The sequence below is a fragment of the Heptranchias perlo genome, chromosome 1 (genome assembly GCF_035084215.1).
Source record: "Heptranchias perlo isolate sHepPer1 chromosome 1, sHepPer1.hap1, whole genome shotgun sequence".
NCBI lineage: Eukaryota > Metazoa > Chordata > Chondrichthyes > Hexanchiformes > Hexanchidae > Heptranchias > Heptranchias perlo.
Window position 1 is genome coordinate 172,185,775 of NC_090325.1, and position 27,316 is coordinate 172,213,090.

At 42.2% G+C, this 27,316-nt stretch overlaps 1 protein-coding gene across 6 annotated transcripts in view; it reads left to right on the plus strand.

Annotated features, from left to right (window-relative positions):
• The window catches only part of inpp4b (inositol polyphosphate-4-phosphatase type II B), a 784,892-nt gene that overhangs the window by 590,596 nt on the left and 166,980 nt on the right, over nucleotides 1-27,316 (plus strand). For all 6 annotated transcript variants that reach the window (XM_067993821.1, XM_067993786.1, XM_067993776.1 and 3 more), the window contains exons 12-14: nucleotides 4,030-4,160; nucleotides 5,858-5,965; nucleotides 23,969-24,077. In XM_067993821.1, the coding sequence (XP_067849922.1) occupies nucleotides 4,030-4,160; nucleotides 5,858-5,965; nucleotides 23,969-24,077 (348 nt within the window). The remainder of the gene's footprint in view (nucleotides 1-4,029; nucleotides 4,161-5,857; nucleotides 5,966-23,968; nucleotides 24,078-27,316) is intronic.

A 27,316-nucleotide genomic window follows, 5' to 3' on the forward strand; every position in this document is an offset into this window, starting at 1 on the left:
TTTCACATCTGTGCAATTCTTGACTATTTCTTTACTATTCTTAAGTCTTTCGTGATGTGAAATTGTGCTTTTCTTTGTGTCTAATGCATTCATATAACATTCTTTTGTCTACTACTTCAACAGATTTATTGGCAGGTTTATTTTAAACAGGTTAACACCTCTGTTGAAATAGGATTTCATATAAAAATACAATTTTACTTCCTTACTGCTTTTTTTGATTGGTATGATATTTATTGTAGTCCCAATGTTTGTTTGCTTCCTTGTCCCTAGGGCTTTCTATACTTCAGTTCAATATGCTTTGTAGTTGCTCACTTGGTTTGTTTATTTTTTTAGATTTCTTTATTTAAGAACCATACAGTTTGCTCTTTAACCTTTCTGGACAACATACTCTCACTCTTCTGAATCTCTTCCCTCTCTTCTGAATCTCTTCCCTTACATTAAATTCACGCTTTCACGGCTAATCAGTTCCCTTAGGTTTAGTTTACTCTGAGGCACAGCCCTGCTTTCAGTATTTCCAAATTAGTTTTTTTACTTAGTACCTCAATTGCAGCACACTCTGTATGACTACTTGTTACTGTCTCTGTGTTAGAGCAACATATGCAAGTTTTGCGTCGCACCAATCTACTGGATTCAGATCTTTATTTCTAGTTGCTATGCTTTCTGACCTCTAGTCTAATTTCACTTGCTTCCACTTAGTCTGTCTCCGACCTCTACTTTATTTCTCAGTTAACTGTAGCAATGTTTTTCATTGGAATGTACTTTTATTATTAATTTTACACTTGCTTCCTCTTTTCTGCACTCTAACTCTGTCAGTCTTAGACTGAATCACAATTTTCTGCTGTGGTGAGCACAATCAAACAGTTTTACGATGTTTGTTTTTAAGCTTTCAGTGCACCAGCATCTCACTTCCACCCTCACAGCATGCTATATTCATTTGGTCTCTGCCCTCTGTCACAGGCTTGTTGGCATGGTGCCAGTGTTTGTCAAGTCTTTTTGATAATCATAAATGATTTAGAGGAGAATACATATAATATTTTAAAAATTATTGATAGCAAGTGGCCAGTTAATAATTATTAAAAAAAAATTAAGCAGGATGCAAAAAAATATGGATCAAGTAAGCAAATGGGCAAAGGAATTGTAGATGGAGTTTGATGTAGATATAAATGATTTACATGGAAATTACACAGAAACAGGTTGTTCACCCTAACCGATCTGTGTTGGTGTTTATCCTGTACATGAACAGTATTCCCAAATTCATATCACGTATCGCTTTATGCCCCTTTCCTACAACCACCTATCTAACCTATTTTGCTTCAGTTACTAACTCTAGTAGGGCACTCCACAGCCTCACATCCCTCTGTGTAAAAAAAGGTTTCTCCTATTCTCTGTCCTAAATCTTTTGTATTTAATCTTATATCTATGTCCCCTAGCTCTAGACCCCCACCACAACTGAAATCAGTATGTTTTCATCTACTTTGTCTCATCCCTTCATAATTTCAAACGCTTCCATCAATCACCCCATAATCTCCTCTGTTCTGATGAGAACAAACCCAATTTTTCAAATTGTTCTCTTGTTTGTATTTCCTCACACCAAGCAGCACCGTAGTGAATCTGTGCTGCATGCTCTCTGGTGCCTCAACATCCTTCCTATTGTGTGGAGCCCAAACTGCACACAGTATTCCAATTGTGGCCTTACTAAACTTTTAAATAAATTCACCATTATCTCTCGATTTTTATATTCTATACTATGCCATAAAACCTAGTATTCTATTAACATTTTTTATGGCCTTATCTAAATTCTATATTCCAGGTTTTAAATTGATAACTCTCCCTCACAGAATAGTGAATATGTAGTCCCAGCAAAAGCAGTTGATGTTGTAATTATTAGCTTCATCAAAAAGTAGCTGAATAAATATCATTTTGTGAACAGGATTGGAGATTACAGCAATGAATAAAGACTGAGATGATCAAATATTCCGTGGGACATGATGGTTCCTATCGAGTCAGGGTGGTGGGGTGGGGGGAGGAAAGAAAGTTATCTATGAAGGGTAGCAGGTCAGGATGGAAATGTGGGGATAGATGGGGGATAATGTCATATTTATGTAGAACTTTCCATTAGGAGGTCAGATAGGTGGAGTCCATGAATAGGCTAGATTGTACATGGTCTGCGGAATGGGTAGGCTTGATGGGCCAAATGGCCTATTTTCATTCCATGCTTTCTTAGATTTTTAAGGTGTTCTGCCTCTTTGTCTCAAACCTGAGCGTGACATTGTTTTTCCCGTCCCCATTTATTGGCAACTTATGCCACATTTACACCATTGTTACTGACAGGATCAGAACCGCTTTTAACAGGAAATGTATACCGGCATCACTGAGTGAAGGCATCGAATTCCAGTGTTGACAGGGTCCTAGCGTTTGATATTTCAACAAACAATGTAGTAATTTTTTTTTACTGTACTTTCTAAAACAATGTTAATGGCAGATGTTGTCAGTGTTGAGAGTTCCTATACAGTTCCTGATTTTGAGCTCTCTGGCCACCACCTTGAAAATATAGATAAATGCAGAGAGAAGTTTTAAAAATTAGGGGCAATTATAGCACCCAAAATATATTTCAATAAGTTGTTAGAGAGCTTTTTTTAAAACTATTTTCTGTCTCTGAGCCAGATAAAAATCTTCAAAAATTGCAAATCCCTCAGGCACTGACAAGGAGTTAACTGGCTTTGCAACACTCTGCTGTCTGTGCCATTGACAAGTTAGGGTGGAACTTCCGCGGACCCTTTTGAGAGGGCGGAAGTGTGGCAGAGCAGCACTTGTGCCTGTTGCTGACCCTGTCCCAAATCACAGGAACGGGATTGTTTAAATATTCTGTGTGGGCACCGTCATCAATAGCAGCACAACAGAGGTCTCTGCCCTGTGGCGAGGAGGACCTTGAGTGGTATCCTACCGCTGCTGAGCAGGCCAAAAAGAAAAATGGCAGCTAATTTTTACTGATTCCCCATGGCAATCGATTATCTCTCTTTTGACCTTCAGTGGATGGACCTTCAGTCGGACAACACTGGATCCCAAGCCTGCTCTCAGGCTGGACCCATCAGGGGTGAGCTGGTTTCAACTCCCAGAGTAACTTCCCCCAGGCATGCACCCAAAGTTGCTCTTTGATGTTATGGGGATGGCCCTAAGTGCCCCTGCCCCTGCAGTGCAGTTTGTCACCTTGACTTCAATGGGGTGGAAACCCAACGGATCCAAGTTCCACCACAAATTGTGGTCCCTGACTCTTGCAGGAATTGTGCCCCAATCCCACTCCCTCTGATCGCGGAATTTCTAGCCCGTTTCCTTTTCGGGCAGTCAAGCCAATCGGGTTGCCATACGTTGGTCCAGTTTCTGCATCTGATATAATCTGGTTACTGCCCTAATGTGGTTGGACCAACCTGCATTGTTCAGACTCCTCATCAGCCTTTGAAGCTAGTTTTAAGGCTGATTTAAAGCTGCATGGGTCAGAGCCAGATCCAAAATGAAAGAATGGAGGAGGTAGAGAAAACCAGGTAGAAAACACATTCAGAATCGACTAAGTGAAATAAAAGTTAGAATAGGGTATTTAAGAAGTAAATAGTACAAAATAAAAATTAAATTTAGACAAGGGAATAGAGACTTTGAGATTCTGCAGGAAAAGGGGACTTAATGAGCTAAACCGAACTGAAAACTAGAAAAGGACGCACTGAAAATTGATTTCAATTTAACCAAATCTATTTATAGTTAGTGTCCCTGCCTTGTGAGACTAAGGCCTGTGTTTGTTGTAGGGACAGACATATTATGATTAAATAAGTTCTAATCACCGCAGCTGTGCTATAGAAATATTTCCAGACCATCTGTCATATATTTGAGGTTTAAATTTCATTTCATACTGAAATACTATGGCAACTTGATGTTGCTTTTTGAATATGCCTTTTTAAATGTAGATTTATTGCTGAAAAGCAATTGATTAATCTGAAATTGATGATCAAAATTTATTTTTTAAATTTATGTATGCATCAGGTTACAGGACCTGGAGGAGCTGGGGGAGCTTTCTGCTCACTGGGATACCTTACGACAAAATGTAACCATCCACTATCAACACATGATTAGCAGCTATCAGGAAATGCTTACGGAGCTCAATAAGTTCTCAGGTACAAAGCACCAGAGCGAGGAATGAATGAATGAAGGGGTCGGTTTGTATGGCTTTTCAATTCCAGTAAGATAAGTTCAGAATTTGCTGCGTTATTGTCACACTTGTGGGGGAAGGGGGTCAGTATCCCAGAGGACTAAATCTAATTTTAAACTATGGGACTCCCTTTTGTTTGCTCTGGCTATACTTTCTTCTAAAACTTTATTATTTAACATTTGCATTGTCTTTATGTTCTGAAATTTTTTTTCAATCTGAAAGCAAATCCTCAAAGTCTATGTAGATACAGATTAATACAGATTAATTTTACCATTAATATTTTGTAGCATCCTTGATGTATTATTTCTGTGCTTTTTTATTTTTCTAACAGGCTGGTTTATCCAGATAGGTACTCTATCCAACACAATAAGGAAAATAGCTATAAATATTAGCATTCAGATGTTTGAAAATAGTTCATTTGAAGCTCTGAATTGCATGGGTACACAAATTAGATTTCCGGTAGTATTATGACCTAAAGTTAAGAACATTTTTATTTCTTCATGGACTATGCAGAGACTCCAAAAATCATTAATGCCATTCTTCTGATATTTAATAGATTATCCCATGAATGCTTAAAGTAATCACCATAAGAAACTTGTACAGATTCCTAGTGTGGCTTTGCAAACAATATTGCATACAAAGTTCCTTAAATTTGGGGAGAGTTCACTGAGGTCTGTTTAAGATTAGAGTGGAAGGTGTTAGGATAATCTTTTAGGAACAAGGCAGTACAGTTACATTTGTCACCCCAGTTTGTCCTGTTTATTCCCTTCCCCAATAATTAATGTTCACCCGTAACTCTTTTTTCACCAGTGGAGAGAATCGCCACCATTGAGTGGCATCCCACCAACACTGCTGGCAGACTGGCCAAGACTGCTGAAACTCACCTATTCTACAGTAGCAACTTAACTTCGATATTAGCAGTCCTCTCAAACAGCATTACAACTTTAATGCCTGTTTTATACTGTTGATCAGTGATTAGCAATTGCTACTAGGGCAAGAAGCTAATACGACAAATTATGGTGTTACTCATATACTCAGACCACTTTTTAAAAATATGACAAGGTGTTATAAAGTGATCAGTTGTAACTACTGTATTGAACATTATCACAAAAATGGCAAATAGTGTAGAATTGTTTTTATTATGGTCTCCTGCTGCTCAGGTACAACAACCGACAGTGTGGGGTCTTGCTGGCACTGAACCGTGTTCCTGCTCATCCGATATTTTGCGAAAGTTCACGCCTATGCCCTCCTACTATGCTGGTTAGTCTTTACATCTTCTTGGAAGTTATCAATAGTTACTTCCTCATTCCCACCCCATGCTCCTGAAGTGTACTTCAATTGTATGGGTAGGGACAGTTGCTGTCATCTTGCCCATTAGGGTTCCCTCCTGCTTAGCATTCAGTCCACTTGTACAATGTGGACAAGTTCAGCTGGACAGAATATAAAATTGTGAATGACATGCATACACACTGCTTGTCTGTTGCTCTGGGGCCGTGGAGTCTGCTCACCATGTGAACAAGACTGAAACCACAGCACCAATTATCTGTGGTGTTAGAGAATCACTTCTTGAAGCATGTTTGTAATATCAACATAGGCCAGCCTGTCTGTAAATTTTATGCACCTCCAGCTGACAAAAACCACATTGTATGTGTTTGATTCCAGGGTCGTCATTTAAATCAAGCTGTAGCAGAGGGGAGAAGAAGCTTGAATTTGTTCCAGTTAATCTGCATTTGCAAAGAATGCACATTCAGAATAGTTCTGCCAAAACCGGTAAGGATTTTTGTTAAATGTTATCATTTTTCTGCACTGCAGATTTGCTTCCTATATGTGGAGCACCATCTTATTCAGATTTTTAAATATCTCAAAGCTTTACAGTTCGTTCAAAGGTACTGCTGTAATCAGTTTTGTGTTCTGTGTTTTGTGTTCTGTGTTTTGTCGACCTCCATCACTTTTGCAGAGTCTCTTGATCAGAAAAGAAAGATTTAATTTTAATTTTCCTCTGAGCACTTTTATTCTGGCATATAAGTGTCCAGCATTCTAGTTGCTGACAATTTGTGTGAAGTGGGTAGATCTTTGTCCACATCAAAATATCAAATCATGTCTCTTGGGGGAAAAAAATGTCTCATCAGAGATCAGTGAAAGATTTTTAGTTTCTTGATCAACATGGCAAGATTGAGCTTCACTGATGGCTCAGTTGCTAAGTGCACTGCCTGATGTGATTTTTTTTATTAGTTCATGGGATGTGGGCGTCGCTGCCAAGGCCAGCATTTATTGCCCATCCCTAATTGCCCTTGAGAAGGTGGTGGTGAGCCGCCTTCTTGAACCGCTGCAGTCTGTGTGCTGAAGGTTCTCCCACAGTGCTGTTAGGAAGGGAGTTCCAGGATTTTGACCCAGTGACGACGAAGGAACGGCGATATATTTCCAAGTCGGGATGGTGTGTGACTTGGAGGGGAAAGAGCAGGTGGTATTGTTCCCATGTGCCTGCTGCCCTTGTCCTTCTAGAATGGTAGAGGTCGTGGGTTTGGGTGGCACTGTCGAAGAAGCCTTGACGAGTTGCTGCAGTGCATCCTGTGGATGGTACACACTACAGTCACGGTGGTGAAGGGAGTGAATATTTAGGGTGGTGGATGGGGTGCCAATCAAGTGGGCTGCTTTGTCCTGGATGGTGTCGAGCTTCTTGAGTGTTGTTGGAGCCGCACTCATCCAGGCAAGTGGAGAGTATTCAATCACACTCCTGACCTGTGCCTGGAAAGGTTTTGGGGAGTCAGGAGGTGAGTCACTCACCGTAAAATGCCCAGCCTCTGACCTGCTCTTGTAGCCACAGTATTTATATGGCTGGTCCAGTTAAGTTTCTGGTCAATGGTGACCCCCAGGATGTTGATGGTGGGGGATTCGGCAATGGTAATGCCGTTGAATGTTAAGGGGAGGTGGTTAGACTCTCTCTTGTTGAAGATGGTCATTGCTTGGCACTTGTCTGGCGCGAATGTTACTTGCCACTTATCAGCTCAAGCATGGATGTTGTCCAGGTCTTGCTGCATGCGGGCACGGACTGCTTCATTATCTGAGGGGTTGTGAATGGAACTGAACACTGTGCAATCATCAGCGAACATCCCCATTTCTGACCTTATGATGGAGGGAAGGTCATTGATGAAGCAGCTGAAGATGGTTGGGTCTAGGACACTGCCCTGAGGAACTCCTGCAGCAATGTCCTGGGGCTGAGATGATTGGCCTCCAACAACCACTACCATCTTCCTTTGTGCTTGGTATGACTCCAGCCACTGGACAGATTTCCCCCTGATTCCCATTGACTTCAATTTTACTAGGACTCCTTGGTGCCACACTTGGTGAAATGCTGCCTTGATGTCAAGGGCAGTCACTCTCACCTCACCTCTGGAATTCAGCTCTTTTGTCCACATTTGGACCAAAGCTGGAATGAGGCCTGGAGCCGAGTGGTCCTGGCTGAACCCAAACTGAGCGTCGGTGAGTCGGTTATTGGTGAGTAAGTGCCACTTGATAGCACTGTCGATGACATCATCCATCACTTTGCTGATGATTGAGAGTAGACTGATGGGCGGTAATTGGCCGGATTGGATTTGTCCTGCTTTTTGTGGATAGGGCATACCTGGGCAATTTTCCACATTGTCGGGTAGATGCCAGTGTTGTAGCTGTACTGGAACAGCTTGGCTAGAGGCGCGGCTAGTTCTGGAGCACAAATCTAGCCATTTATTCCAGAAAGGTTCCAGTTTCTGTGGTCTATGTTGAGTTAGTTTTCACATTTTGGATGCTACAATAGGCTTCAGCACCTGTGGGTTAGAGAGAGAAAAATTAACAAATCTACGAGGGTTCCCAGGCCTGATTGTTGCCTTGTGACCTCTGCTGGAAAGTGCGCATGCGGATGCCAGGTCAGGACAGGATCAGCCTCGACTATGTTGCCCCCACAGACAGAAAGCCTGCTGACACTCACCGCTTTGGTTCATGTGAAGGATGAACACGTAGAGCTGCTGGTGTCCATGGAACTATATCCCAGCATGAGTCAGCACCTTCAGAGAGGAGAGAAGAAAAATGGGTAAAAATAAACATGACAAGGTGGGTTTATGTTGATATAGACTTTATCTGTTCATGCACATATATGATGTGATATGTCTATGGAATGCTTTTCACAATTCCTGGACATAATGCAACAGTTGAGAGCAATATTACTATTGCTTGTCATCCTAATTTAGTGAAAAATAACTGCGAGTCGAAGGTGACGTAATGTCGTTAGAGAACTTTATCGATTAAGTCATCCATTTTTACTCTGCTTTGATGAGTCTGCTTTTAGCTCCCGGGCCTCATTTACATATGCAAGATTAGATTCCCACGTGAACCTGGCAAGAATCACCGCCTGGCCGGTGGGCAGGAGTGGGAATTGGGCAGCAGGAGGCCACTGTTGGGGACCCACAAGAAAGGTTCCCGGCACAAGGTAAGCTCTGGGATGGGAATTCCCGTCCGGCAGAGGGAAGCTCACAGCTTGGGTGGTCCAAGGTTTCCTTGTGGGGTCCGGATGAGTACTCCTGCTCTTGCTGGGGCAAAAGGAAACTTTAAACAAAAATGTAAAACCTTATCTCGCTGGGTCTCTTCTGGCCCTGGCTGCTGCTCCCGGCACCACCATTGCTCCCCTGCTTATGCCTCAGGTTAAAATCACAAATCAGCTCCCAATGACGCCATTGGAGCCTGATCTGCATATGTAAAGAAGGCCCCGCCAGCTTGTGGCGGGTGTATTTGCTGCCTGCAATTTAAAATTGGAGTCGGCCAGATCGGGGCAGGAAAGGAGATGGTGAGCTCTATTTTAACTACCCCCCTGCCTGGTTTCCGTCAGATGGGAGAAATTAAAATCGAGGCCAGTGAGTTTAATGAATGGGAAAATATCAAAGTATCACTGCAGCACTGAAAAAAGTGAATAGTACAAAGCAGTTTTCTGCCTGAGAATGTTGGTTTATGCCCATTGTGGAACATATTACAGTGGAGCAAGAGCAGGAGGAGAGTGTGGCCAAGGAGTGCTCAGAATATAGGACTATGCAACTTGCAGCTGCAACAGAGTCATCTACCTGGACATGGTGGAAGAACAGTGCATGAGGATGCCCACACTCAGTCATGAAGCTGTGACTGAAATGTGCCACGAAGGTGCAGGGCTGGTCAATCATCCACACTGCACTGTCAGTGATGGTGAAAGTTTTCACTGCCCTCAGCTTTTATACCATATGGTCTCCTTACCTTCGGAAGGATATACTTGCCTTAGAGGTGGTGCAGCAAAGGTTCACTAGATTGATTCCTAGGTTGAGGAGAGATTGAGTAGAATGGGCCTATATACTCTCTGGAGTTTCGAAGAATGAGAGGTTACCTCATTGAAACATATAAGATTCTGAAGGGGCTTGACAGGGTAGATGCTGAGAGGCTGTTTCCCCTGGCTGAAGAGTTTAGAACTAGAGGTCATAGTCTCAGGATAAGGGGTCGGCCATTTAGGACTGAGATGAGGAGAAATTTCTTCACTCAGAGGGTTGTGAATCTTTGGAATTCTTTACCCCAGAGGGCTGCGGATGCACAGTCATTGAATATATTCAAAACTGAGATCGATAGATGAACACTAAGGAAATCAAGGGATATGGGGATAGGGTGGATAAGTGGAGTTGAGGTAGACGATCAGCCATGATCTTATTGAATGGCGGAGCAGGCTCGAGGGGCCTTATGGCCTCGTCCTGCACCTATTTCTTATGTTCTTATATGAACCTTCCAGGCACCCATGGGGGACATATCAAGCGTCAACTACTTTGTTTGCCTTTTGGACATCTGACTTTCTTTTCTGTGAAATACAAGATGCATTTAAAATGGATTAATTTTAAGTTGTATATTGTTGGTGGCATACATATTCAATGGCCCAGAAATTGCTGGAAAAATAATGGTGCGTAAACAAATCCAGGATTTGTGGCAAAGAGATACACCATGAGTTCCGATTCGCCACAAATTGCTGGACGATTTCTGCCGCTCTGCCATTAGCCTCGACAAAACAGAAAAAATTGATGGATTAACGCTGTTAATACGAATTAATCTCGCTGCAGCCATTTAGGGCTGGTAGTTCATGTCGTAAGGACCTGGTTAATGACGTGATTTATAGTTCTGACATGACACCCAACCTTGGAGGCCTAGAAAGGGAACAATAAAGCTGTGGAGTCTCACTCCCACAGGTAGTAAATTGTTACCTGAGGTTTTTTAAAACTTTTCATTGATCTTGGCAGTATTTTTGTGCCAGCCTTGCCATCCACACTCCTGTTAGTGTCGGAAGGCAGTCATTTTCAGGATGCAAAGCTGTTTTGACACTCAGAAATGCAAAGTAGATAAATTTCTTTAAGAAAATAACATTTTGGGATACATTATATAAGTAATTTGAGGCATGACGTGGTAAGTGTAGCATGCTTGGGAGGAAAAAGGTGACTGGACCTATGGTTCCCAAAGCTCTCCACCACTGTGTTTTCCTCATCTCATGTCTGGGTCTGTTGTAGACTAATTGATAGAGATTGATTGCTAAAATTAGTCAACAACTCCATTATCGTTGTAATATGCAACTACCATGATGGTTGAAAGCGAATTAGATGGATTTTGTTCTTTTTTCATCTAGCAATTCCTATGTTCCTATGAATGCAGTTCCACTGTACCTGATCATGATGATCATGCTGATTCAATACTTCATGGTTCAAGAATGTTTGTACATTTTGCACACCTACCCTGCCATTCACTCATAACTTCTCAAGGTCCAATACAACAATTCCCAAACACAACTGGGTTACAATGTCCTCTTCTTCTGCTTGTTCTTTTTAATTTTTTTCTTACTTTTCCTTTCTGTCTCTTTTCTCTCTTTCTTAATTCACTCTCTTTCTTTTTCCTACTTTATTTCTGTCTCTGCCTCTAATTTGACTCTAATTTACCCTATTTCCTCCTTCATCGTTTGCTCTGTTTCTTTCTCTATCCTTTTGTTTCATTGCTTAAGGAGATAGACTATTGGACCCAACGTTCACGAGGTCCCAGATGCAACGTTGACATTGCATTTGCGGTGCAAGTATAGTGCAATCTGAAGGGTGAGGAAAAAGGACCAATTCACGTCGCTTACAGCAGGATGCGCCATTCGAGCCATTTCTGGGCCAATGTGTTTTGCTGCTGTGTTTATCCTTATGTGTTGTGAGCCTCACTGTGTTGCTTGAGTATGAACTGAACCCTACTATTAAGTGCTCTCCTAGGTGAGGGAATAGCACTGGTTGATGGCTGCCTAACCAAATGGTGAGAAGCAGAGGATACAAAAGTGCTTTGTTACCTGTATCTGCGACTAACCACATTGGGCCTGCATCAGTACTAGGGATGCATCTTTGCTGGAGCCTCTGAGCCCTAGTTGCTTTCGGAGACGATGCCTGTAGTCTCCTGTGCAGGTCTACGTGATGGCACAGAACTGCTGCCGACATGAATGCCAACTAACTGCTCTTATGGAATCACAGGAAGGAAGTCATTTGGCCCATCGAGTCCGCGCCAGCTCTATGCAAGAGCAATCCAGCAAGTCCCACTCCCCGCCCTATCTCTGTAGCCCTGCAAATTTTTTCCTTTCAAGTACTGATCCAGTTCCCTATTGAAGGCCATGATCGAATCTGCCTCCATTACCCCCTCGGGCAGTGCATTGCAGATCCTAACCACTCGCTGTGTAAAGTTTTTCCTTACGTCACTTTTGGTTCTTTTGCCAATCACCTTAAATCTATGCCCTGTGGTTCTTGACCCTTCAGCCAATGGGAACAGTTTCCCTCTATCTACTCTGTCTAATCCCTTCATGGTTTTGAATACCTCTATCAAATCTCCTCGCAACCTTCTCTGTTCCAAGGAGAACAACCCCAGCTACTCCAGTCTATCCATGTAACTAAAGTCCTTCATCCCTGGAATCATTCTAATAAATCTCTTCTGCACCCTCTCTAATGCCTTCACATCTTTCCTAAAGTGCGGTGCCCAGAACTGGACACAATACGCCAGTTGTGGCCGAACCAGTGTTTTATAAAGGTTCATCATGATTTCCTTACTTTTGTACTCTATGCCTCTATTTATAAAGCCCAGGATCCCGTATGCTTTCTTAACCACTTTCTCAACCTGCCTTGCCACCTTCAATGATTTGTGCACATATACCCCCAGATCCCTCTGTTCCTTTACCCCTTTTAGAATTGTGCCCTTTAGTTTATATTGTCTCTCCTCATTTTTCCTACTGAATCACCTTGTATTTTTCTGCATTAAATTTCATCTGCCACATGTCAGCCCATGCCTCCAGCCTGTCTATATCCTCTTGAAGTCTATCACTAACCTCCTCACTGTTCACTATCCTTCCAGGTTTTGTGTCATCTGCAAATTTGGAAATTGTGCCCTGTACACCTAAGTCCAAGTCATTAATATATATCAAGAAAAGCTGTGTTCCCAGCACCAACCCCTGGGGAACACCACCGTACACCTCCCTCCAGTCCGAAAAACAACCATTCATCACTACTCTGTTTCCTGTCACTTAGCCAATTCTGTATCCATGTTGCTACTGCCCCCTTTATTCCATGGGTTGCAATCTTGATGACAAGCCTACTATGTGGCACTTTATCAAATGTGTATATGGTGTCCATATACACCACATCAACTGCATTGCCCTCATCTACCCTCTCTGTTACCTCATCAAAAAACTCTATCAAGTTAGTTAAACATGATTTGCCTTTAACAAATCCGTGCTGGCTTTCCCTAATCAATCCACGCTCATCCAAGTGACTCTTAATTCTGTCCCGGATTACCGTTTCTAAAAGTTTCCCCACTGCTGAGGTTAAACTGACTGGCCTATAGTTGCTGGGTTTATCCTTACACCCTTTTTTAACAAGGGTTTATACATTTACAATTCTCCAGTCCTCTGGCACCATCCCCGTATCTAAGGGTGTTTGGAAAATTATGGCCAGTATCTCTGCAATTTCCATCCTTACTTCCCTTAGCAACTTAGGATGCATCCCATCTGGACCGGGTGACTTATCTACTTTAAGCACAGCTAGCCTTTCTAGTACCTCTTTATCAATTTTTAGCCCATTCAGTATCTCAACTATATCTTCCTTTACTGAGACTCTGGCAGCATCTTCTTCCTTGATAAAGACAGATGCTAAGTACTCATCTAGTAACTCGGCCATGCCCTCTGCCTCCATGAGTGGATCTCCTTTATGGTCCCTAATCGGCCTGATCCCTCTTGTGACCCATTGCATGCCATTTCCTCACTTTGCCCAATCATCCCCCCCCCACTTGGAAAAGATACCTGAAGCTACCAATATGTATACAGCCATACCCCAGATTTGGTGAGCATAGAACAGTGGGCATCTGTAAGGTCTTGAAACTGCGTTCTCATGGGTGGGAGTTGGCAGCAGATTAGGATTCTGGTTGATTGGGGATGGAATGTAATTTCAGCCCACTTTAGCAGAACAATAAAATAAATTAAAGCAGTGCTTATGACCTTTGATCCTATTCTTAATGAGATGGTGGTTCAGCTTTTTTTTAATGGATTAATCAATATTTCATTAGCTGCTTTTGCTGGCACTGTGTTCTACATATCTACTTGTTAAAGAAAAAAACAATGCTTCTGGTCTCCTGAGCTTTGTTAATTTTGTACTCCTATCTTCTAGTTCTGCAATCACAATCCAGGTTAAGTACTGATTACATCTACATTTCTACTCATCATTTCAAAGACCTCGATCATGTTTCCTCTCAATCCTTTCTCCAGTGAAAATAAGTTCTGTGAGTCTCTCTTTATAACTTAAATTTTAAATCTCAGAATCACCGCTGTTGCTCTTTTCTGAAACTTCTCCAATGCTTGACCATTTTTTTGAAGATACAATGCCCAAATTGCAAAAAGTATTCTGAACATAGCCTTACCAATTAATTATAAAAATATTGGCATATCCTGTTTTGATTTGCAATTGGATGGGCATCCATATTGGTTCAGTGGGCAAATGCACTGTGTAGTGTTGTACTGAACCATATCCAGAAATATCCCAGGCTCAATTCTCTGTCTATGCCAAGTTAGCTACCTCAGCTAGGACAGGGGTGGGATATTAGAGTTGGCTTCAGTGCCCCTGGATGAGGGTGAATAACCATGCAGCAGTCCCAGCTGGAACGTGTTGAGTGAGAACGGAATTGAGTTTTGCTGCAACAAAACCCATAGTCAAAAAGCATAACTCACTGTCAGGACCACTTGGATAAGGTAGCTGAAGGGTGCCAATACCCACGAAACCATACCTCAACATGAGTCACCACCAACAGGAGAGGAAACAAGAAAAATAATGTTCCCTATGTAAAGTAATAAAGCATCTTTAAAGAAATTCTAGGACATTTCCACTGACTAGACTCTGATATTTAATGACTGATGAGATATTTAAATGAGACATTCTTAGGTTAATAATTAAATAGATTAGAATTTGCAAAGGTGTGAGCAAGGCCATTAATCATCTGTTTGAGCATTGTGTGCATAAACTGCAAAACGGAACACTTGAATGAAATTCCCTTGAGTTATTATAACTCTGTAATGGACTGCATCTTCTTTACTTCAGCTGGAGGCTATTAGCTGTTCTGGTTTTAAAAAAAAGGTGACTCCTTTTTCAGTTACAGAATATTTCATTTAATTCCAGCTCTGAGTTTTGAAAGTCCAAGTGAATAATTAAGGACACCCAGGAGAAGAGATTCCTGAGAAGAATTGCCACCAGCATAGGTTGGCCCAAATAATGGCTTCTTCAGCACAACTGTGCACGAGATGCTCCCACATTTTTACTTGTAAACAAATGCCAGAATATAAAATGTAGCATTGCAGTTATTAATAATATTACATTTCAAGAAAAATGAATGGGCAGCTCTTCTGGGACTCAGTGAATCTATTCAGTGAGTAGTTGAGCCATACACATCAGGCAGGTCCCGGGTTCAACCCTTGTTCTGTGTTGAGTTAGCTGATCTCATCTGGGTGGTAGTTGGGGCACTAGAATTTTTTTCAGTGCCCCTGGGATAGGAGGGGAAAAAATCACCCAGGGTTTCCACTCCTGATCACTGTCCAGTGAACCCAGCTGCAAGTGCATGTGTGTGGATGTATGGTGAGGACAGGATTGGGCTGGGCTGTGATTCCCCACTAAGGATTAGAGTGGCCAAACTCAATTTCAAGGTTTGCATATCAACAATGACCACTTATGTGAGGCAGTGGCGCAGTGACTAGCCTGTGGAACGGTACTCCAGCAGAGAGTCAATGCTTTGAGGACAGCAGGGGAAAGGGAAAAAAGTATGAAAGATTCAAAATTAATAGTATAAACTTTCTGCCATTGGGTAAGATTGAGAATATCGCTTTTGGTGGTATGTGGCTGCAAAATGATCCACGTTTAAATTTAAAACAGTAAAGGACAGCGGTCTATTTTATAAGTTTAATTCACCTTAATTGTCATCATCACCAAAATTGTCACATGCTCTAAAATAAGCTGTAGAAATTCTGCATTCTAATTTTATGAGAACAGGTATATTTTGAACTCTGTGCCAGACAGATAAGGGACAGCCTGCATGGCTATAAATAAGCTAATCATCTGAGGAAGTTACCTTCAGTGTACCTTATCTATTTTGGCTGGCGGCTGTTTCTGAAGCCCTGGCTCCATGATTAAATAGATGTGTGTCTGCCACAAATCAAAGTGAGTATTTCTTGACATTTGTTGAAGAAAAATTAGGTTGGCTGAAGGCCAGCTAACTTTTTTTTAATAGATGGCTTAACATGACTCACAATGACAATATTCACCTCAGTACATTTACGTTGGAATTTCCTAGAGATCTACATCCATTTAAAAAGTGCAAAGATGACTTCTATGGGATGTCCCACAGCAATCCTGGTGGTGTTTTCCCAAAGTGTTTGAGTATAAACTAATGTATGGCATTGAGCTTGACATGTCATGAGTTCTTGTCAACAACACTGCTCTGGCACCAAGAGACTTGGGGATGCAATTCAAAACTGTCAAAAAAATGTTTTACATATATAATAGTTACTGAAAATCTTCAAGATCTCTTTTAATTTCTCCCTTTTATAACACATATAATTTTAAAGTCTAGTGTATAGCCCGTGTCAAACCAAATCTGTACACATGCCCAAATTGTCACATATGTAGCATGAAAAAAATCTATCACATTTTCCTGATTGACTTTAATAACCACTATCTGATCAGTTAGCCATGCTGATTTTCTCAAATATCCAAGTAACCATTACCAGTCAGGAATCAGCAACCCACACAAAATCAACTAATTAAATTGCTCATTTTAAAAAAAGCTCTTAATCTGAAACCAGCAACTATCTCAAAAAAAAGTGCTTAAATAATTTTTTTAGACGTTGTTCTGGTGGTCTGTCTTATTTGACCCACTGCATTATATACCGTAAACAATTAAAATACTAACAAGTGCATAATTTATAATTTTATAATTCTTAAAAGTCAACAAAATTACCCATAAAGATGGCCATTATGCATTAGAGCTCCCTAGACTCCTCTCTCTGGGACCTGGAGCTTGACCTCTGTTCTATTCCTACAACTAGGAGTCTTAGCTATGTCTTCACTGCCAATATTTCCTAGAATACCAGCATGCACAGAGTACTGCATCCAACACTGATGCTTTGTGCATGAATGACTTGAGACTGGACCTTTCTGTTTCTTCTGTGCTTTTTTTTACTATTTCCCTGCTGCATTGTTTTCATTTTTGTTCGCTCCTCAGTCTCCACTTTTACCTATCGATCTGTCTTTTCTGTTTGTCTCTCTGCCTGTCTGTCTGTATGTCTGTGAGTGTATGCGTGTGTGTAATATATTAAAAATGTTAGGTCTGTGCGCATTTCCAATCTAAATTCCCACATCCCCATTTATAATAAAAACTGCTTATGTAAACTTGTCACACTGTAATTAGCTCCTGTCAGAGATAATACTGCAGTGCCTCAGCTTCTCAGCCTGTAAAGCAGAGAATTTCTTGTCTCATACCAACTGCTTCCCAAATTTATGTAAGCTTTGCTATTTGATTATAAGTGATATAAAATCAAAAGTATTATAAAAATAAGGACAGACTTTATGACTTTAAAATGGAGACTGAATTATGTCTGGTCCAATTATTTGCTGCCCTCTAACCCATCCTCACCTGAAAACTGCACTTGGTCTTCACTCCCCATGTACAATGCCACAGGAAATTAACTGGTATATAGGAATATAAAAAATTGAAATACTACCATTATCTTTCAAGAACCATTGTTCAAGTTTCCAGACATGCCAATCATATTGTACAGTGGTGTCTGATTTCAGTTGGCCTGTCGGCCTTGGCCAGTAAGTTGGGACTAGGTTGGGAGGTCAGTCAGCAGCATAGCATTGCACAGCAAGAAGAGATCTGCTCAGGGAACTTTGCAGCAAAACTACTTAGTCAAATATTTGTCTTGTTCCCTTTTAAAAGAGATTATGGATTCAGTTCTGGTAGAGCATTCCATGTCCCAACAACCCTCTGCGAGAAAAAAAAATTCTGCTAACATTTCCCTTCTTACTTTTCATGATGATATTGAATTTATGCTCAGTGGAAGACCAAAATTGTATCAGGGTACCAAACATTCCTTAGGACCCCGATATAAATATTTTAATGAGGCACCCGGCCTGCTGTGGGCAGATACGCTTGCCGCCTTAGTCAAGGCCACTCAGAAATTGCATTGGGTGTGTCTTGAGCGGCAAGTAAGCATAAGTTTTTTTTTATCCCCAGATTTTCTTCTCATTGCTGTCCCATTCATGCTGAAAAACGGCAGTCAGATGAAAATCAGCCCCTTGGTGTTCTCTATGGTTTATAAGCCATGGAATGAAGAAGCTTATGAATGAGCCAAGCGACACCCCACCTGGTGTTAACTCGGCCCACCTGCAGAGAGATTAAAGAAGTACACTGCTTAAGACACGGGGATCCGGTCCAGATCACGAGGGAGTTTCATTGTTACGTTCTTGGGTCCAGCTACTGTGCTAGCACGTACAAGGCAGTGGGAGGCAACTTCCGTAAAATGGCAGGCAACCAGACCACTTAAGGGAGCAACTGACTCAATTGAACCTGAGGAAATACCTGCGGCAAACCCGAATTCATAACACCATTTACTTATTTTATCACTTTATTAACTTGTCCTCCAACATTTAAAGATTTGTGCAGATGAATCCCTAAGGCTCTCTGCTCCTTTACTCTTTTTAAAGGTCAACTGTTGTATCTATATCTATCTATATATCTTCCTTTAATTTTTAGTGTTCATAGCACAGAGTTTCTTGCTCTGGAAGCACATACTAAGAAATCGGATATTGAATGGAGTGATTTTAAAGGATTCAGTCTGAATCGTACAATATTTCTGCTGTTATCCATGTGGGTAAAGTTGGGAATTACATTTCTGATCAGTGGGGGTGACACTGGTTGTAATCTATGTATCAAACTGTGTTAATTTCAAGAATGATGTATGTCAAAATAGATTGCATACTTGAAGGAAAAAATAAACTATTTGCATTTATAGAGTGCCTTTCATAACCTCAGGACATTCTAAAGTGCTTCACAGACGATGATGTACTTTTTGAACTATAATCACTGTTGTAGGAAAATGTGGTAGCCAAATTGCACACTGGGTCCCACAAACAGAAATGAGATAAACGAACAGATAATCTGTTTTTTCAGTGATGCTGGTTGAGGGAGAAATATCAGGACACTGGGAGAACTCCCCTGTTCTTCTTCAAATAGTGCCATGGTACCAACTGGGAGAGTGGACAGGGTTTCGGTTTAACATTTTACCTGAACCTCCAACAGTGCAGCACCCTTTCAGTACTGCACTGAAGTGTTTTATTTTTATTCGTTCATGGGATGTGGGCGTCGCTGGCGAGGCCAGCATTTATTGCCCATCCCTAGTTGCACTTGAGAAGGTGGTGGTGAGCCGCCGCCTTGAACCGCTGCAGTCCGTGTGGTGAAGGTTCTCCCACTTCAGTGCTCAACATACTTGAAGACCATTACCAGTAAATGACACTTGACAGCTCAGGATTTTGCAGTGCAATGAGTATATATGGTTGACCATTCAAGAGCAGTACATTTGACACCAAATTATTCTTCCAGGTGTTAGTGGCATAGCAGTCTCTCACTTGCCATACCCTAGACAACTTGTGGGTGTGTGCATGCACTTTTTATTTTTAAGATGTAAACTTTCTGTTGAGTAGCTCAGGGAAATATATGGTTGGAGGGAAGTAAAATATATTTTTGACTGTAGACAGCTGTGCCATTAAATTAGGTAGCACTGTTGCTGCCAAAACAGGGTGATATACTATTGCTTTTTAATTCATTACAAATGGTGACATTTGACAGAATTGTAAGGTTATTTTTGCAGCAGTTTAGTATATTGATGTTTATGTCAGCACCTTTACCATTACCAGATGGGGAATGAACTTTTGGTGGTGCAGGTAGTTCAGGCCTTGCAGTGTATTATATTTTCAAGTTGAAATGTTAGTATACTTATGATTTCACCATGTAGTTGCAATGGAAACATCTCTGTTTTACTAAATTCTGTTCTACAAACTAACTGTGATGATCAATCACATTTGTGTTCCTGGTTAGAAGGTTATTGCAAATTATATTTTTTGACTAAAATTTGATTAAATATTACAATGGAGTTAAGAAGGAAATAGGCAAGATGAGTGCCTCACTGGACAGTCACCGATCTTCTGTTCCTTTTTTCTTGTATGTCTAGCTTGTTCACGTGCTGCATGCCGCAGGTAAAACTGATAACCAATGGCACATTTGACATTGGCATATTTGCAGAGGATGTTAAATGTCACCACCAAAAATATGCCGGAGTCCATTCAAAGTGTTAAAGCTATGCACTCACCTTGTGCACTAATTAATGAATTGTCATCTGCAAATTCTGTTAAGAACAAGATCCCTGTTTTCATGGCTAATTTATCCTTACAAATCAATTGCTGCCCATTTAATTCCTCTTAAAAATTATAGTCATTCGTTTATAAAATATGTAGTATTTCCATAACCAGTTTTCGACTTTCCAGCTCAAATTCCTGCTGTTGGGGAAAGACTACATACAGCCAGGAGCAGTGGAAGAGTTGAGGCGTCTTTATTTGTTGTATTTTTTGCACCTCATGTTCCTGCTGTCAGCATTCTAGCCGTAACACTTGTGAATAATCAGTGGCAAAAGCAATAATCACGGTCCTTGACAAAGTGATTACTTTACAGGACAACTGAAAGTCACTCATATAGCCAAGCTTGAAAGTGATTGTCTTGTTGATTCATATCATAATTCTAGTGGAAGTGATACTGCAATATAAATCAGTGGACAGTAACGCTGTCTGTTTTCTTTTAAACTCTTATGAGGAGCATTTGTGGAGCTTGGGAAACCTAAGCACCAGGGTAGTATGCACTCTCTGTAATAAATAACCCCGGTGTTCCCATTAATCCGTGCTAAATGTGAGAAAGAATGGAAGAGATGCAGGAGGACATGGACAGGTTATAGAACTAGGCAGATATGTGGCAAATGCAGTTCAAAAAATGTAAATGTTAAATAGTACATTTTGGGAAAAGAAATAGAGCATGAAAATGTACCCTACATGGTAAAATTATCAATGGAGTAGAGAAATAGAGAGACCTACAGGTGGAGATAACAGATCTTTAAAAGCATGATTGTGGTGGAAAAAATCCATAAAAAGGGCAAATAAATATTTGTTTTATTCATGGGGGCATTGAATGCAAAACCAAGGAGGTGAATCTGTACAAGACATTGGTGAAGCCATACTTCTGTGCAGTTTTGGGCACCCCAATATAGAAAGGTGTTGGACCTGCGGAAAAGTTGCAACATGATTTTGCTAGATTGATACAGTACCATGGATATGACGAGAGACGTGAAAAAGTAGGATTGTATTCACTGGAGCAAAGAAGGTTAAGGGAATTCTAATAGAATTGCTCAAAATTCTGCTGTAAATTAAGCATAAATAGTGGAAGATTTCCACTGATCAGTAAATTGATAATGAGAGGATAAATTTAGGATTGGTACCAGAAGATTAAAAGAAGTTTTTTTTCAAAGAAGAAACAATAGGATATGAAATGGCTTACCATAAATGGCTATTGAAATCAAATCAATCACAGTATTTAAGAGTGAATTCAGCAAACATTTGAAAAAGAAAGATATTGAATAGTATGGAGAAAGAACATGCAACTCAAACATTACGTTTATTTTAATTGCTATAATTCTACTACAAAGAATATGACAAGTCGAGATATTGTAATTGAAGATCGTTTTTCCTTCCAACTGCCCCATCTCTCCTGAAGCTACTGATCTTTGCTGGTCTACAGTTCCATGGATACCAGTTGTTTTCTGGCACCTCACCCAAGTAACCATTTTTAATGTGGGTGCCTAGGCTGTGATTGCTGATAGATTATTTGAGGAATGTCCAGTCCTTACTCCACGTCCACACATCTGCAATTTCAAGTGGATCACTGGATAGTGGTCAGGAGCAAGAATCCTGGCTGATTCTGCACCCTTTCTCCGCTACTCTAACCCAGGTACAGTGAGGCCAATTGTAGCTCCTACTGCTACCCCAGCAGAGATCAGCTAGCTCAGCACGAACTGTAGCTTCAACTTGGGACCTTACTAGTCTGTAGGGCTTAGTTCCATATGAGGCACTGCACAAGCCAACTGAGCTTTTGGAGGAGTCTTGTAATTTGTATTTACAGATCTGTATTATTTCTAAAGTGAATCTACTGATGTAATTGTATTCCTCCTACCCCGTCAGAGCTGCTGCTTTCCAAATGGAGGAACTGATCAGATCGCAGCTGTGTGTTTGTGCAGCCTGATTTTGTTTCCCAAGCAACACATGGTACAGTGACTGCCATAACCCAGAGACAGAGTGGTGGGAGGCAAGACCATCTGGATAAAAGAATCTATTACCTAATTTCATTTAAAAAAAAATATAATCACAAGAAATAGTATATTACACCAGGAAAATTTGTTTTTTAAACTTACTCTATTCGCACACTGTGATAACCACTAATATTATAGTAATGAAGCTACTGAGATCCCAAGGGTAGCTTTATTATTGTAATAGTAACTTTATTGCTGTTATAACCCTAAACTACAAAAACAAACCACACATTTAAATAGAAATAAAACGTTTAGGGTACATTTTCCTGACTGGTGCTGTTCCAGTGCAAACACTTAATGTACTTGTGCTTGTACATTTTTAAAATGTACAGGTTAACACCCTTATCAGAAAAGCACACAAAATGATTTGTACAGGAACAATGCTGATTGGAAAATTTACCCTTAAAACAAATAAATTTTGCTTGCCCAGTCTGCTCTTTTTTCCCTCTTCTCTATTTGCCATTCATTCCCTTTGCTGCCTTTATTTCTTTAATTCTTTTTGCCTAATCTCACTCTTAACCATTTTTCCTTTTAAAAACAGACTTAAAAATATTTGTTACCTGTTGTCTTTTTCCTCTTATTGCCAATTTTGGAATTAGGAATGAATTTACAAAAACTGGGATTGCTTGGCATAAAACTAGCTTCAACAGCCATTTTTCAGCCATTGAAAATCCCATGGTCAATCTCTGCTGGATACCCACAAAACCTGATCACATTCAGCTGAGTAAACTTGCTCACAGCACACTGAGGATTAAATTTACATTGCTTTTAAAGCTCTTTTGAATGATGTTGAATTGAGTACAATATATAAGGGCTCTAATTTGAATGAGTGAATAGACTCAAAGACTGATGTATCAGTATGTATTATTTAATAAGTTTTCTATTGGTTTAATGTGTCAAACATCCAAAAGCTAAATCCTTTGTAAAGATAAAGGTAGATTTTACAAATTGACTCTCCTGGTGTGGGCCTTGCATGCTGGGAGTGCGTGGAGATTTGGACACCGAGGTCAGTGAGTCTAACAGTGTATTCCAGAAATTAATGTTCAGAAAACCCTGGAGCCTGCTGACCTCTGCATCTGAATTCCTGTTCAGTGCTTCTGGCACTAGAAGCTCCAAGCCACAGGTGAACATTTGTAAAATCTACCCTTAAACTTTTTTTTTAAAAACATTTACGCAGTAATTTACAGGCAGCACTAGAGGTGTAAAAACAGAAGCTTTATTCATTATAGTAGGTGAATGGAGTAGACTTCAATTCAGTATTAAATGCATGGTCATCTATTGGGGGTGAAATTGGTCTTTGCCAGTAGTGCAAAACGAGCGATAGTCAATGGAAGGATATAGTGGCCTTGGAGGGGGTGCAGCGCACATTCACCAGAATGATACCAGGGTTAAATTATGAGGCCAGGTTGCATAGAGTAGGCTTGTAGCTCTTTGAGTGGGGTGACCTAATTGAGGTATTTAAGATGATTAAATGATTTGATAGGGTGGATAGAGAGAAACTATTACCTATGGTGGGGGAGTCCAGAACAAGGAGGCATAACCTTAAAATTAGAGCTGGGCCATTCGAGGGTGATGTCAGGCTCGAGGGGCTGAATGGCCTACTCGTGTTCCTATGAAATGAATATCAGGCGGCGTATAAAACGGGCTGTCGATTCGTTGTCACCGGTTTTGCGTTACCGCCAAAGGCCAATTTCACCTCCATTCAGTCTAAAAATTCAACAATGTGCAAATGAAAGCATTGAAAGGAAAAACAATGTCAGAAATTCAAGTTGTTTGTTGTGTTTCCTCCTGATTAGATGGTATTTATGATGTTATTACGATTGGAGCTCCAGCAGCACACATTCGGGGGTTTCGAAATGGAGGCCTTCGCAGACAACTGTATAGATTTGAGGGAGAAAAGAGGAAGTAAGTTTAAAAAGTTAACCGCTTAACATTCAAGTGCAAATATTTTGTTGGATTCTGCATTAATTAGAATATTTTGACATACTGTGTACATTATTAGTTTCCCATAGTATACCTTGGCTTCCTCCAATGTATCTTAGCTTGGTAACGTTGCCCAATAGTTCAAGTTGCAGAGTGCATGATTTTAATTAATTCACATGTGGACTGTGAAATGGAGGACGATGTGGAAAGCTTGCATTCTCAATGGTTCTGAAAGTATGTGTGGCCCCGGCTGCCCTATCCATCATATGTAAGGAATCTTACAACACCAGGTTATAGTCCAACAAATTTATTTTAAAATCACAAGCTTTCGAAGGAGATAATCTCCGAAAGCTTGTGATTTTAAAATAAATTTGTTGGACTATAACCTGGTGTTGTAAGATTCCTTACATTTGTCCACCCCAGTCCATCACCGGCATCTCCACATCATGGCTATCCATCATAGGGCAGGTACATGGGGCTCGATTTTAGGGTCGGGTTTCCTGCGGGTTTCCAGCGGGGGGGCCCCGAAAATCCCGATATGCGGTCACGTGACCGGATCACGCCGCGATCCCGACCACTTCCGGGTTCCCCGACGACGTGCGGGGCTGCGTGTGTGGCCCCCGCTGGTGGGAATCCCGCAGGCAATTAAAGCCAGCGGGGTTCCACTTGAGAGTACTTACCTTGCTTGTTGAGGTCAGTCAATGAGCTGAATCAGCTGTCAAAAGAGGAAGTGTGGGATTTCACCTGCATCGCAGAGTGTTTCCCACACTGGGGGAAACAGTCTCTCTCCAACCAGGCGTGTTCCAGCCAGCAGCCTGTGGCAGGTGCCAAGGTGCACCCCACGGGGGAGAGCCCTCACCCACGCAGGAGGCCACCGCGTCACATAGGGCAACCCCTGCCCCCCACCACCCCCCGCCAAGCCAGAGGACAGACCGACACGAAACTGCAGCCCCAGTCCGAGGAACCACCCACCTACCCTGCACAACCCCTCAGACCAACACCTGCCAGATGGGTGGTGCGTGGACACCCTCGGAGGATGAACAGCATGACCAGCCCCAACAGCCTCGCAGTCCACGCCGTCCGCCGCAGAGACGTGGAGCCCTCCAACACGGTGTTGTTGCACGCCCACCTGCACAGCAGGAGGGAGGGCTACCGCAGAGAGAGACGCATCGCAGAGGGCACTACCCTCACCACAGGGTCCACAGACCGAGGCGCAGCTCCCCGGACCTCTCCGAGCAGCAGTGCACACGGAGGCGCAGATTCGCTCGACATGTAGTCGTGGAGATCTGCAGGCTCTTTCATGCCGAGCGGCTCCTGGCTGGCCCCAGCACCAACTGCTTACCTGTCGCTGTCAAAGTCACCACTGCCCTCCACAACTTCTCCTCCGCATCCTTCCAGGGTGCAGCCGGCTACACCTCGGATGTCTCTCAGTCGTCTGCGCGGAAGAGCCCTGCAAATACACCTGCACCTACTCTGCAGTAACACGATGGGTGGCATCAGTGGTGGGTCCTCATAGTGATACCCAGGAGCGGGCATTATTGGACACAACAGACAGGATTCGCGGAGACATGGCAGTGGTGGTGCCAATATAATGTGTGCTGTTTGTTGCTCTGAAATTCAATATAGGTAACACCCATGGCAAACCCTCCGACACCCTTGTGCACCCCCTTCATGCTCACGAAACATTTGCCTTACGCTGCCTACTGCACATATGTGATGCATGCCCTGTGGCTGCAGCACAGGTGGTGGCAGGTTGAGTGAGGCTGGCCGTGAGGGAGATGCACGAGAGGGTGAGTATGGGATAGAGCCATGAGATTGTATGAGGATTGGGTCGCGTGTTAGTGGCAGGATGAGTACTGGCGAGGTGAGTAGGTGGAGGTAAGATGAGGATGGGGTTTGAGTGGGTATGAGGGGTGATGTGACAGAGTAGTGTTGGCGGTGCCGAAGGAGATGTGGGGTTGGGGCAGTGTTGTGGCAGATGGAGTGTAGGGGAAAGACTTCGTGTTCTCACTGTGGCTGACCTACTGAGGTCATTGCAGTGCCTCCTGCACTGTATGCAGGTGGGCGATATGTTGGTTGTGCAGGTGACCCCCTCTGCCACCTCGAGCCAGGCCTTCTTGGTGGCAGAGGCTGGCCGCTTCCTCCCGCCCGCCGGGTGCAAGATCTCTGTCTTCGCCCTCCTCCTCACCCCATCTGATGATACCTGGGGTGAGGCATCATTAAACTGGGAGCAGCCTTCCCCCTGGTCTGCTCCATGCTGTAATTTGTTCCATTGGTTGCAGCATCTGTCAGTGGAGGACTGCCCCTTTAAATAGAGCGCCTCCAGCTGACAGATCGTACTGCGCATGCGCAGCCCGCCCGACGCGCAGACCAGCAGCGCGGACCCCGGAGGAACAGGTAATTGATTCCTATTAGTGTGTTGCCTGCTACGATCGCGCGGGCAACCCACTAATTTCACCGAGCGTGTTGACCACGCTCCCGAAACCCAACCCGCCGGAAACCCGCAGGCCTGGTAAAATCGAGCCCATGGTGTCAGTTGGCTTTGGAGGTGGAGGGGAGTGGTTACCCCTTATTTTTGTAATAATTCCTCCTCCTGGCCTGACATGTTTGTAATCAGGTGGGGTGGGAGGGAGGAACATACCCCACTTCTGGACCGTCACCCATGCTCCCTGAAGCTTAGCACCAGGGAGGGCACTGAGGACCACTCTGGCATGTCTCTTCTCCATCTGTTTTGTCTTCTTGGCTGAGAGGTGGCAAAGCCTCCACTTGGTGCTTCCCCACTTGATGTGACTCAACAGGAACTGAGAGGAATGAGACATGAATCTGGGTTCATCCCCATTATTGAAAGCCTGTGCATTAATCTACAGTGCCAGCCAGTGCCCAAGGCAAGTGGTTATAAGTGGAGGCAGGCAAAGCACTGCCTTTCTGTGGACATGAATTAAATTTTAAAAATGCTTTTGTTCTGTTACACAGGCTGTGTGAAAACATTATTTTGTAATGTACTTGAGCTTTTTAAAAGTATAATTGTTGCACTAATAGTTATGGCATAAATCTCACTAAAATAGCAGGCAGCTAATTCATTCTTTGTGCAATGAATACACGATACCACACAAGCTGGGTGTATTACACGTATGGTACCTCCATAAAACATGTAATTTTTATTTTGTGTTTTGAATATTTACAGGTGAAGTTTGTATAAGGCTTTTTATTCTGCTTTTGGA